Source organism: Protopterus annectens, chromosome 1.part1, assembly GCF_019279795.1.
Source record: "Protopterus annectens isolate FY-2018-M chromosome 1.part1, PAN1.0, whole genome shotgun sequence".
NCBI lineage: Eukaryota > Metazoa > Chordata > Ceratodontiformes > Protopteridae > Protopterus > Protopterus annectens.
The window spans coordinates 545702681-545717197 of NC_056726.1; the positions used below are offsets into that span (position 1 = coordinate 545702681).

Here is a 14517-nt window from a genome sequence, read left to right on the forward strand (position 1 = left end):
ACTATTTGTAAAACAAGTTTTAACCATGAATTCAAATTGGTGTCAAAGGCTGAAAGCAATAAAGTATTTGATTCAGTTATTCATTCACTCATTAACTGGGTTTGTAGGCTGGTTCCTATCGTAAACAAAATATTAGCATGTGTATACATCAAAGACCTATGGCAACAAACTGAAATGGTACTAGTTCACAGAAATGGGCTCACATTGGGTCCCTAACAATTTTTAACACATTAGTCTGACCATTGTTCAATCAGAAGTTTAGCCAACATGACAGAGGACCTACTGTTAAATAAGGAATGTTATAGGTTTGTTGATGGGATATATTGCCTTTTGAATCCTGTGACATTTGGTGAAGGAGTGACGGTGCATTCTGTGTTTCTTGACCTTGCTGAGGCTTTTGATACTCGGAATAAAACCATCAGTTATCAATTCACATGAAATGCAGAGTTAAAACAATGGTTAAGCAATGGGGCACAATAACTTAATGTTGGTTTACCTGTTTGTCCCAACCAGAGTTACTAGTAGTATGCTACAAGGCTCTGTACATAACTTCTAGTTTGACTGTTCTCAGATATTAACAAGTAAAATGGGCTGTGGGTATCCAAATATGCTGATGAATTCAAACTGGGTAATATAATTACTTCAGTAAAAGATGCTAAAGTTATTCAAGGTGGCCTAAAATAACTGGTGTAGTAGTAATGACCTCAATTATAATGTCCGCAAATGTAGACATGAGATTTGACAAAAAGGACCATTATAAAACAAAAGGTAATATCATATGAAATGACACCTTGATATCAGGCAACAGTTTAAACTTTGGTAAATGTGTTTATCCAAGGCAGACAAGCCTGTTGCATAGCCCATGTAATTGTAAAGGGCATGTCTGGACACTCTGGGGAGATCATTGCACCACTTCATACTTCACTGATCAGAGCAGTTATTGGACAAAGTGTTGTATTCTGCAGTCCTCAAGCCACAAGAAAGAGCTTGAAAAATTGTATTTTTATTAGAAAGATCACAGCAATGGAAACTGTGAGCTATACATAAAGGCTTAGAGAACTGCCATTATATTTTGGTTAATATAGCTTTTCAGAGACTACTGAGAAGTGATGTCTGTCTTGTCTATAAGGCAATGTCTGCTTGAAAGTCTGTGCATAGAGCATACCATCTTGAGAACAAATACCAGATCTGGGAACCTAGTACTAAAATAAATGTTAGTTTCTGGGAAAAAAAAGTTGATACATGGTACAACACCTTAAAGGACTCTAGAATATTCTTCTCCTTGTAGTTAAAATAAATCAGTCATTAGCTTCCTTAAGAAATACACCTGGTACAAATACAGGAGACAGAAAATATCAGCATGAGATTATGATAATTAAGCTTCTTGGAGGCTATTAAGTTTGACAAGCAAATGTATGAACTAGGCACCCTCCAAATAAGAAGCCTGTCTTATCTTACTAGCTTGTGCTAACCCTAACCCTGCCCCTACCTAACCCCAACCCTACCCTTAACTTTGAAAAAAACTTTAACCTTTCTGTAACACTGCCACTAAAGAAGACATCACATACACACATCATGTACAATAGCACACACACGCACATGTACAATAATGCATCACACATGTACAATAACACACACACATGCACATGTGCACACAATGCTAAATCTAAATCCTACCTCTAACACTAAATTTTAAATGTCCTAGCAATCAAAGTGAGGGATCACAGTATTTATTAATGCAGTTTACTGCGCAGTCATGAATCTCAGTGATCATGACTGTGTGTTAGTAACTCTTGCAATAGTCTCATAACACTTATTTTATTTCTGGCTGAATAACAATATACAGCATGGCAGGGCAGGCTGCCCACCTAACACTGGGCCCTAGGCAGCTGCCTAAAGAGCCTGTGCTAGATACATCTGTGATCACATTAGTTTCCTGGATGAAGTTCCATGTACTGTACTCCAGTGATGGTGACATGTATAATTTGTAATTACTTTGGGCATTATTACAGTGTAGTTTTTTGTAAATAGTTATAATGTGCTTTTAAGTGTCAGACTCTTATTACTGCTGTCAGGTAGCTCTGGTCATGAATACGTGGGGTCCAATGACCAATCCACCACCCACTTAACAAAGCTGAACAACATTTGTCAGATGTGAGGTTTAATGAAGCACTCCTACATCACTGTCCACTTTTATGGTATTGAAACAAATTGTGCTGTTGTTGAATAAGCATGTAAGTTGCTGACTTCCCACAGTTATGAAACTGTAGAGTTAGTTTATACAAGTAAGGGGCATAAGGGTGATCGCATTGGCAGTGGTATCCATTTCATTTTATTTTTTTATTTTCTACATGTATGGAACAGTGTGTGTTTTTTGTGTGTGCTTAGTAGCTTTCGGTTGCCTTTATTGGGTGAAGGGTAGTCTCATTGTAGATGGCATCAGTCATTTGTATCCTACTTTCTTTGCTGTTTAACATTTTTTTTGTAAAGATTTGCTGATTGTAGTTTTTGCAGCACGTCTTGCAAGCATGTCTTGACTATTGCCTTTTGCTGAGATGTTTTTGATTGTGGTGTTGACTAAGTTGCAGTTGGTTGAGATTTGGTCACCTGCCATTGCCATCTTTCTGTTTTTAGTGTTTTGTAATCACTAGTCCTTTGTGGTCATACTGGCTACTCTGTTTACCTCTTGTTTAACTGTTGTTCTTGGCCTTCACTACTGATTCTCTGCCTATTTCCACGACTTGCTTATTCTGTTTGTTGTCAGCTAGTCCTCATCATTGACTCCTCCCTAATCCAATCCACTAAAACTCCATGTTGTAGTTTTGTATCTACACTTGCAACAGATTTTGTCTAAGAGAACATGAAGGTAACAAGAGGTGTCCTGCAGGACTCGGTGGTGGGGCCACGTTTGTTTGGCATTTTCTTCCCTGACTTACAGAGACCTAGGAAAATAGGTTGGTGTTCAGTTTCATTTAACTACATTGTAACAGCAGTTGTCAGGGTATCCTTCTACATGGCACAGCTGATCACCAAGGGAGTGTCATCCAGATCAAAAGAGGTTGCTACCCCCATATATTCAGCCCTGATCATACAAATTATACAATGTAGTGCCCCCTTTGAGATAAAACTCATAAAACATAAACAGTTGGAAAGACTCCAGGGGTTCTTAAAATTTATCATAGGTGTAAAATCCCTAAGCTACCTGAAAATACAAAATCATTGTCCCTGTTTTCTGTGTCTTATAGGCTCCTCAGAGGAGACCAGTGCCTTGCCTGTCAAGCAATCGGAGACCCAGTACTCTATGATCTCTTATACCATCATAAATCCAGCATTCCTGCTAACACCAGGACAAGAGAGCTGAACCTGCTTCAGAAGATCAGTAAACACGGTCAAGAGAGAGAGAGGGAGATTACTCAGATTCACCTGTAGAATACACTCCCTATGGAGATAAAGTGGTGTAATACACTATCTTCCTTCAAATGGGGCATGGATAATTGGATAGGTATTTATAAATTGACCCAGGGCATGATGACATAGAGAAAAAGGAGGTGCAGTCTAGTGTGAAAGCTGGTATGGCATAATGGCTGCTAGATTCAGAAGCCTTGAACAGTTATTTCTATATTCTTACCCCCCACCCCACCCCACTCACACATACTTTAAGCCACCTAGTGGTGTGACAGTTGTTGGCTTCACCTACACACACATGACCACATCTGCCTTGTTTAGAATTACATTCAGAATGATCTCCTTTGTAGTGTAGTCCTTAAACAATTGATATATACCGTAACTGGTTAGAGACTGATACTTTTTTTCAGTGATCCATGCCTGTGCTTTTTTCTTTACTTAGAGCGTACTTTGTCCTACACTATTAATTTTGAAACAACTTTGTATTCATTTTATGCTTTATCATTTATGCATTTGTGTTTTCATCATTAGCTTAGTCATAAGAGCATACGCCCAAACACAGTACAAGGCAGTTTAGCCTCAAGACCATTTATACCTTGCCAATACCCACCTTTTCTAGAAGACAAAGCAGGTCAGTCCCAGAGTAAATTTATGTGCAACAATCCAATCATCCAGGTTTAATTAGAAGGATGCTAGGGTTTCCCTTTGTTTGACTTGCAGAGGAAGTTTGTTTCCGAGGTAGAAGAAGACATTGGGTAATAAGTTTCTTTTTTCAGTGCATTTTATTTATGTGCTGGTGAAAATTTAAGTTCTTAGTTCTGGTGTTAATGGAACTATTTGACTTGCAAACATATAGAAGATCAGGGAGGAATGGGGGTGCCTAATGGAGCAAAATGCAAGGCATAGATCACCACACAAGAGTGTAGGAAGCTGAGGAAAGGGGTAGCATGTCAAGCCTTTCCTTGTAGTACAAGAACATAAGGCCAGCAATCTTCTTGGTTAACAACCTCTAGGGCCTTTCCAGTTGCTTAATATGTCTAGAAAGATGCATCCCAAATGGGGAATTGTACTCAATAATTGGTCTAATTAGGACTTCATAAATCGGAATTACAACTTCTTTTGATATGAATAAATATGCCTTTATATGTTAGATGAGCTAAATATTTTCTGACTACTGTTGCTACATGGTGGCCAAGGCAGAAGGCATTATCAGTCTATTTCAGTATCCCTGAATGTATTATCATTTTGAACGGTTGTATTATACATTGAGGGAGAGATTTGCTTACCAAATGAGACAATACTACACTTTTTCAGGTTTAATTTTATCCATTTTTCTGCACATCTCTTGTTTGCAAGGGATAGCTGCTACTCTAATGAATAGGTATCAGAGGAAGATTTGACGGTGACATTCTGTTTGCAGCAGCCATCTGTAAGCTTAGTTAAACAAAGGTCCCAATTCCCATTCTGGAAAGTGGATCAATAGACTGCCATTTAGAATGTATTTTGGCATTTTCTAATTAAATTATATGTTTGGTTTTAGAGGTAGCATTTTCTTCTATGTGGGGAATGAATTAACTATAACTTCTCTGTTTCAAATATGCATAGCCTTGAATATCACAAGGGTAGTTCCTTAATTCTTTCTGACCATGGTGGCCACATCTATCCATTAATGTTTCTTGGTCTCTTCTGCAGAAGTCAATTTTCAGAGTTTTCCCCATTTTGAAATCAAATGCTGTATCTTTCTTTCTAATTTTGGCTATGCTGCATTTCATAATCCTAGAGAGGGTTGCATTCAATTCACATAAGTGTATGTCATTTACATTTTCTTGTAGTACTCTTGCAGAGTATGCTGAGACTACTATGTTATTACCCTTTGGGCTTTGACAAAAATGCTTATTGTTCGAGGACAACATTTTATTACAATTCAAAATCAGAAAGGAAATCCTTTCTTGTGGTTGTTTCTTGGTGTAAGGGCATAAAACCTTGATTGAGACCTATAGCCCGGATTCTATAGGAGTGGAGAGGACATGGAAGTAGTGATCAATGCCCGTTTACCTATCTGGAGATGGGGGGGGCCATGGAAAGATAGGTCTCTTGCTTGATAGAAGTCGGGGTGTGGAATTTTGAGGCTGAGGCTTCCAGGGCTTGTCATGCAGTGCATAGCACAGTAAGCAGAACTGAGGCATAATGCCAAAGCACGTATAAAGCAAAAGGACAACACTGCAATCCTCATATCAGAACTCCAGAGGTTATTGTAGCCTCGGGCTGAAACAGGAAAACTTGCTGTTGCCTTTGGGGAACAACTGGGTTGGTCAGGTAATGAAAGGGCATTGAGATCAGTAGGAAATGGGGTCGGGGACAGATGCAGAAAACAAAATCCCTTTTTTGGGGGCAGCCTAGGTGCCAAGGGTGCTGGAGTTATGCTGTTACTCTGGGAGAACATATTTATTTGCACACATGCTGCTCTAGGGACACCACCTTTTAATCTGGTCAGTGTGTGGCATTTCTTCTAAAATATGATAGTTTCTAACAGTCCACACCCCCAACCAGTTCAAAGGACATTTTACTTTTGAAATGGGTGTATATTTTTTTTCTAGTTTCATATTAGTTGCAGTGTCAAAGTTTTTTGCAGAATTTAGAAAAGTTAAAAAAATATTTTTCTGCCAACATCTCCAGACATTTGCAGTTTTCATAGGACAACTTTCTCGGATCATGAGGACCCTTAGAAATCAGGGAAATGTGGCAGTCTTACTTCGTTCATGGGGTATTTGGCAGTCTTCCTTGCTTGCTTGCTCAGGGCATGTGGCAGTCTTCCTTCCATGCTTGCTTGGGCATGCGGCAGTCTTCCTTCCATGCTTGCTTGGGCATGCGGCAGTCCTTCTTTCCATGCTTGCTTGGGCATGCAGCAGTCCTTCTTCTTTCCATGCTTGCTTGGGCATGTAGCAGTCTTTCTTCTTTCCATGCTTGCTTGGGCATGCGGCAGTCCTTCTTCTTTCCATGCTTGCTTGGGCAGTGAGTACGCAGGCACTGAGTTTTATATTGCAGTCTTTGCTTGGGCATGCGGCAGTCTTCCTTCCATGCTTGCTTGGGCATGTAGCAGTCTTCCTTCCTTCCATGCTTGCTTGGGCAGCGACAGTCTTCCTTCCATGCTTGCTTGGGGCATGCGGCAGTCTTTCTTCCTTCCATGCTTGTTTGGGGCATGTGGCAGCCTTCCTTCCTTCCTTCCTTCCATGCTTGCTTGGGGCGTGTTGCAGGCTTCCTTCCAGGCTTGCTCAGGGCATGTTGCAGGCTTCCTTCCAGGCTTGCTCAGGGCGTGTCGCAGGCTTCTTTCCAGGCTTGCTCAGGGCATGTCGCAGGCTTCCTTCCAGGCTTGCTCAGGGCGTGTCGCAGGCTTCCTTCCAGGCTTGCTCAGGGCGTGTCGCAGGCTTCCTTTCAGGTTTGCTCAGGGCGTGTGACAGTCTACCTTCCAGGCTTGCTCAGGGCATGTGGCATTTTCCTTGCTTCGTTCCTTGCTCGGGGGAATTTACTTGTCCCAAGTCAGTCTGGAATGGTGACCTGTGTATAACATCTGGTTTAACATGTCTGTCAGAAATTAGTTAATTTTGCCAATGGTGTGATATGTCAGACTTACCAAAGTATGCTGGATGATTTGGCAGTAGAGGAAAATAGTTTTGGTGCATTAAAATGATATTTTCCTTGTACAGATGTTGATGCAGAAAAGAACTGCATATCAACACTGTTTTAAAGTGTAGTGCACATGTAAGACCTAGTTCTTCAGTCATTTCTTCCATCTATCAGAGTGCCATGTCATGCTGTTTTTGGCGTGTGTCTGTATCCATTTGGTAACTGGAAGAATTATAGAGCATATGATGAACTGTGTGGGCATTGATTAGGTCCAAAGCAGTAAGTCACAGGCAATTAGAAGCTAAAAGTACTGCAGGGGATGTAAAAGCTGTGACTTATGCTGGACTTGAAAGCAGCTGCTAAGGAGGTAGTAATTGAGGGGTTCCAGCTCAGGCGGCAAGAGTTCCCAAGTGGAACGTTCCTTTTGTACAGTAACACAAGCCTATCAGTAAGAGGCGTCGTGACATAGCTAGTTCTTGTCTTGGCTTAATCTGATATTTGTCAGAATTGCTACACACCATTAATCAAAAGAATTGCATCTTCGCCTGAATGCATTTTTGTCATAAGCACTAGAGGACTGCTTAGTTTTATAATTCATCATCATTTAATGCAATTAATTTAAAATGGGTGATTTGTTGAACACTGATTTTGATATACCATCTGTTCTGTTCTGCTTACTTGCATACTGGACTTTGCTCACTTTATGTTCTGCCTTTCTAGAAATGCTTGTACCTTTGCTGTCTGTCAGGATTTGCCTAAGCACTTTTTTATAACATGCTTTGTTTTGTGTTTGTCAGACACAGAGCTACTCTTTGCACGTTCTTTAGCAGTTTTCTTGGCACAGGTTTTTGTAACTCTAGAAAGCATGAACACTGAAGGCCGGTCTAGCCTTAATGCTACTTATTCCAACTACGCAGGCACTGAGTTTTATATTGCCTGGTTACAGGCGTCCTTATGCTGAAGAAAGCTTTGTTACTGTGACAAAGTTAACCACAAAACCACTACTACCTGAGGAACTGGCAGCTGCAGCTTAAGATGTCTGCAAGGCATGTAGTGCATTTACTGAGCCAGATGCTAGTCAGTATTGGGATTTGTATAGTGCCTTGTGCCAGACACTAGTCTGAGACTGACCTGTAAGTGCAGAAACAGAGCCTCTGTCCATGATAGAGGTCTAATTTCAAACACGTGATTGTCTCAACATATGATCAGCTATGAGAAAAGCACAGAGCACACCTCGGACAGCTTTCATTGTCTAGAGTCATCATATTAATAGTGAGTCTGGCTTGACATGTCAGTTGTATCAACATATGTTAAAGCTTGAAGGACCATGGTAACCATTGTGTACTTCACTTTTTGCTAGGGGGTTGCTGTAGTACCAGCCAAGTTTAAAAAAATAATTCCTTTTGTTTTCAGTTTTATGGTAGCCCTTGTAAAGAGCTTCTGAAAGTATGACCTGAATAGCTTGTCCAAACTGTCATTTAAACATTAGCTGGCAGCTGGCAGGAGATGAAAGCAGCTAACTTGAAAGTTGTTTAAGGAATCTATAGTTCTGAATTGTTTTTTCTCAGCTGGCCTCCAACACTGGTATTTTTATTTGATTACAGGTGACATCTATAGACATATAATGAGCATTAGGCAGCAAGGCAAGTTTTTTTTTTTTAATTTGCAACAGACACTTGGAACTTCACTGAATAAGCTGCTCATTGTAGGGTGAGTAACTTTCTTGAATGCAGCATCTAAAGATATGTTAAACTGCTTTGTTAAAACCATGACTTTTAAGTTAATAATGCACAAAATTCTAATTACTGCAGACTCCCTCTTATCTTATCTCGCTGGGAACGGACCTTAGGCTGGATAAACGAATGGCTGGTTAATCAGAAAAAGCATACAAAATAGCATTTTATAGGTTATAAATCAGCTAGAATAACAGGATTTGTATTAGTATGCATTTTTTTTTAAAGAAAATGAAGTCTAAATCTCAAATATCTGTCATTATTTAGCCTAGAAGAGGCAGAAGTGCTATTCTTCTCTGTTGTCTTTTGCTAGGGCTATGGCAGAAATTTGATGGCTGTTTAAAGAGGGGGCCATTTAAAGAGAGGTCTGATAAGAGGGCGTCTACTGTAAGCAAGATAATGACACATTTCTTAGTAGAGGCTATTAACTGACTGCATGTAAAATTCACAGTGTCATATGGATCTGACTTTGGAAATTCCTTCTCCATCACCTCTGGACGTAAAAGTGGCAGGACTTGCACAAGCACCTAGAACTTTTCCAGCATACCTTAGTCCCTGTCCTTTGTGCACATTACTGGGCACCTGTGGACCCATCTCCAGATCTGTGCACATGTTAATGTTGGTCATACTGTGAAACAGCCCTAGGCTACCAGTGGTTCTCGCTGTTAATTAGAAGATCTTTGCAGTGTTTTTTGTAAGGTTTAATTCCTTTTGGATTACTGATATTGATTCAGATTTGTGTGTTCCTTTTTGTTGCTTCTTGCTCTGTTATTTTGTCAGATTGTGTAGTTAAGCAAGTCTCCCTCTCTACATTTGTGTTTTTCCCTGTGTCACTTGCTCTTTTCCTGTCAATTATGGAGAAAAAGTAGGGCTGCCGATCCTGCAAAAAGTGTAAATGTGGGGCAAAATCCCCTCTCAAGATAAGCACACCCAGTGCTTATTTATTCATTGCATTTTACTGGGATAGTTTGGGCAAGAAAAAATGCATTTGTTTATAGGGTTAGTCTGTGCAAGAAAAATACCCTTTTATATTGGAGGCCCAGGGAGAAAAGCTGCAAATCTACAATTAAGACATTAAGCAGTAAAGTAGCATAGTATTATAATAAATCAAAACAATGAAAATATACTTTGTACAATGTGCAGGTAATCAAGTTTATCAGAGTATATAAAATATAGAAAAATGCAAGATTATAATTTGTCTTTTAAGAGTAGGAAGGAAAAAGTGTAGAGTAGATAAAATTAAAAGGGGAGCGCGATATGTATATGCAATGCTAATATGAGTTAGTAGGAGAAAATAATAGATAAATGTTGGTTTTCTAACAGGAAGCTAGAATGGAGGGAGGTAGTATAAATATTTGAACAGAGACATTTTATAAAACATGGGGGAGAGTACAGCAAATACTAGGAAGGAGAGGAGGAGATTGTAAGTAAGTGGAGTGTGGAGGCAGAATAATCCAGAGGACTGAAAGGGAAATGTTAGATGGAGCAGAAGAAGAAAGAAATATTGAATTTAAATAGAGGAAGTATGGTAATTAGAGTAGTGATTTCAGTTCGGATGTAGTTAGGAGTTAGCTGGGAGTGGAGCATGAACATAACCATGTTTGAGATTTATTGCTTTAGTAGTTTAAATGAGTTTGCATTTTCAGTTTGTCTGAGAGTTAGGAGTGTGTAGTTCCAGATTTTTGACAAGTAGCAGGAGTACAGTGAATCTCATGAATTTTTAGATTTAGTTACTGTCAGCAGCAATTTATCAGTAGAGTTAGGTAGACTACTGGACAGTATTGTTCAGGATAGGGCATTTATCAGGATAATATATTAGTTGTTTGATAGTTACAGTGAGTGAATTAAAAATGTAACTCAAGCCAATGTAGGTGTTTGACTAGTATGCAGTAATGGGTCCTGCAGCAGTGGTTAGTAGCAAATTTAGCTGCTTTGTTATAACATTGGTCATGTGAGGAAATTAAGTAGGTCTTAAGTTAATGATTATGGGGACTGCTTGGAGAAGAGTTGAAAAGGTGACGCTTTGGTTGTCCTAGCTATGTCTGCCAGATATGGTTTTACCCTGCAGATGATGCCAAGTGTCTGGCTTGAGGAATTTGCTCCTAATAAACTGAAGCATATTAAAGATGTAACCCCATTTAAGAGATCCCCCTTCCCTGCTCCGTCAGTGCTTCCTTTGTCATGTCAGAACCCAGCTCTTATACGTTTGTCCTTCTTCCTTACCATATGTTTTGTCCTGCAAGTCCATTTCTGTCCGACTATAACAAGATGTGGTAGCTGTTTTTCAGTGTGCAACAGATGTGTAATTACAAGCGTCTTCTCCTGCTAACCTCGGGATATTAAGAGCACCTTCACTGCCTGCTGTTTCAGACTTGGATCTTGCTCTCTCCTCAGTGGGATCTGTTCAAGCAATAGTTCTCTTAAGCCCATCAGCTGAATCATCATCATTGGCATATATAGCCTAGTCTGTATTAACATCCTTGACCTCGATGTCTCATCCCTGATTTTCCCTGCTTTGATCCCTTTGAGGCCTGTGCCTCCCTTGGTGTCAGATGTTGATCTCCCTGAGATATACTTGGCCTTGTCCACTACTCTTTGGGGTCAAGTATTCCATCCACAATTAACTTTTTACCAGTAGATGTTGATGCCACCAACCCCAAGAGGGCCACCGACTTCTGGGATTGGCACATTGTTAACATTGTGTATGGCGTCAGCCTTCTTAGCCTTGGTTTTGGGGTCTTCAGTGTCCTTTGTTGAGTCCTTCATATCAATAGCATTTGTAGCTGGCTGGAAGCTGATGATGGTTCTGATAATGTTACAGCCTTCCTTGCACAAGCATCCACCTAAAATAGAGTTCAAGGACCCTATCTGACTGCTGATTCTACCATCTTCCCTTTCTCAATTGTGGGGCAGTGATCCTGGCAGGATGTTTTGAGTATGTCCAGCCTGCAGTCTTCCACTTTCTTGACATATTCCCTTCAAAGTCAGGGGATAAAGATAAATGCAAGAACAGGTGCACAGATTCTCCTGAGTCTTCCTCTCCAGCTGTAGATGTTGACCAGGAAATTGATTATCCACTCTTACTGCCTGAGTATCCCATGTGTGGGGAAAAACTGGAGCTCATTAGATTGAAAGTGAAATGGTCCTTATACACATCCTCTGAGTTCAGTCTCAGCCCTTCTGAGGCTTCCAGTCCTCCCAAGTGATCCTTTTGGATGGTTATTTCAGCTGGCAAAATAGTGCAGCTGGTCACACAATGCACATGAAAGAATACACACATGGGTGGCATCTGTTCTAAAAAGGTCAAAAAAGATTCCCTTACCAGTCAAGATCTGCTCAGGCAGGTTACAGAACCTAAGAGGGATTCTATAATTGTCTCAGTAGGTATAAAGTGGGCCTCTGTACCTCAGGCCAAGGCTGTTCATCCTCCCAAAAAGGAATTGAGAGCTCTAGGCAAACTAGAGGACCAGATGTTTTTTCCTTAAGTTCTCCGTGAGAGCATTCAGTTATATGTGCATAAGTTAAGATTCCAGAGAGAGATAATTGAGTAATGTGCCTACTTTCTCAGAGTTGCCATGAAGAAAGTCTGGTAATCTGCTTCCGTTTCCACCTTTGCCTTGTAAATGCTGTAGAGATCGGTGACTGTATGGTCACTTTAGGAATCTGCTATGAATTGTAAGAGAGACAGAGTAACCCCTGTGGTCATGCTGGTGATGACTTTTACTAATGCAGAAGGAGCTATACATTAGGGTTGCTAGGTATAAACTGACAGCAAGGGGCACAGGCATGGTGCAACACATTAATGGGTGAATTACACGTTTGCATTTACTCTTTCCTGTAATGCTTGCTTTGCACATGTTAGCACATATGTAGAGACTGCACAATAGTCCGAGCTGTGGTCCTTCCCTTTAAGGTGGCAATTGGTTCAACTAATCCATGCTTCATCTGACATGACATGTAACTTTCTTTGTAAAGGCCTTATGATGCTCTCCATTTTCGAACAGTACTTTGTGATTTGTATAAAACCTGCAATAGTCCCTATAACTGTAACTTACTAGTGTAGCAGGAGATGCAGTAGTTAATGCTTTATTCTTTTTACCTTTGTTCAGTTGATGTGTTAAATGTATTCAAAATAGCTCCTTTATTAAAAAAAAAAAAAAAACTACAGTTTTATTACTCCTCTTGCTTCTGTAATACAAGAGAATGTGGCATTTTTTTTTCATAGCCTCTCAGCATGGGATTGCTCTGAATAGAATTCAGTGCACATTGTTTTAAAATTGCTTCCTGTCCATGTATGTTTGATGGGGAATAATTACTAGGCTGATAATGATGGCTTATATTGGAAGTTGTCTTCCTTGCCACTTATAGATTAATTCCACTGACCCAAGATCCGTGAAGCTTAAAATGGTTGATTACTTTAGTCCGCTGGATGCTTAGCATTACACCGACTAGAGAAATGCCAACTGTTCATTGAAGGTCATAAGGTAATTGCAGAGCTTCCCCTGGGAATGAAGCTTGCAGGACACTGCAGAGCCATTTCTGTTCCATACACTTACAGCTGTTGAAACTGCTGTCCAGATCTGATTTTTTTTTTTTTTTCCCAAAGTTCATATATGCATCAGTTTGCATAGTTTTTCTGTCTGCTTCATTTAATTGTTTGGAGAACACTCACTACCTGTTATTTCCCTTAATCATAGAATCGTCCTGGCATTTTATGAAACTAACTACTACATGTTTTGCATGGGCCTCTTAATTCTGAGCCCAGTTATGTGCTACTTTCAGTCAAGACTGCCTCAGAGTTTTTTCTTTTAGTTTTCTTTATTGCTTTTTTTTCCACCTTTTGTAGTTGCATTGTCATGGTACATGCAAAACAATAGTTTGCACAATTGATATTTTACTTAACTTTCGTTAACAATAGGATTTTATCAGGGTGCAACACTGTTCTTATCTGCAGGCTCATGGCAAGAAAGCTGTCATGTTGATTTTCCCTACAGAAGCCCTATGTTACTGTGAGGTAACAGCAAGATTTGTCAGTGTAGTGGTGAAGTGCTTTGTGTTGCCTTCACTGGTCCAGGGTTTGATCCTAACCTCCAGTAACTGTCAGTATGGAGCATGCGAGTTCTCTCCATGGGGTTTTCTGAAAGTACTCTGATTTCCTTCAAAGATGTGCTGGTCAGTTGGTTACTCTAAACTATCCCTCTAGGATCCGTTTTGTCATCATTCTATTTGTCTTATTGTGATTGTAATGTTCACACACCCTCCTTGTCATAAATTGTTTGTTTGTTTCTTTAGGCTTAATTAACTTTTTTTGTTCACGCTTTGTGTCACACTCAAATGTCCTACCTATGATGAAGAATAAAAAAAAGGATGAGAAAATCCATTGGGGTTATTTTTTTTTTTTTTTGTGGAGTGATATAGCTTAGTTGCATGAGGATCATCTTTCTACCTTGTACCCCTCTGTCATTACATTAACTCATTTTGTTCAGTACCTCCTACAGGACTAGTATGAAGCCCCTATACATTAGGCCAAGCACCATTCTCCTAGGGGACTTGCACTTCCCCTCCAACTGCGAGACATGTACATCACCAAACATGTATGCTCAGCGATTGCTGGATTTCATAAATAAAAAGCTCTCTGGACCAGTTAGTCTGTACCTCAACTAGGGAAGGCAAACTCCTGCACCTGGCCTCAACAATATTGGACAGTTCTGCCCCCCCCCCAATTGTAACTTCTTTCCTAGTTGAATAGGATACC

At 40.0% G+C, this 14517-nt stretch overlaps 1 protein-coding gene across 1 annotated transcript in view; it reads left to right on the forward strand.

Moving 5' to 3' along the window:
• The first annotated feature begins 6684 nt into the window (after nucleotides 1–6684).
• The window catches only part of LOC122814849 (protein unc-13 homolog B-like), a 596675-nt gene continuing 588842 nt past the window's right edge, over nucleotides 6685–14517 (forward strand). Inside the window, exon 1 of the mRNA XM_044087135.1 lies at nucleotides 6685–6841. Coding sequence (XP_043943070.1) covers nucleotides 6685–6841 — 157 coding nt within the window. The remainder of the gene's footprint in view (nucleotides 6842–14517) is intronic.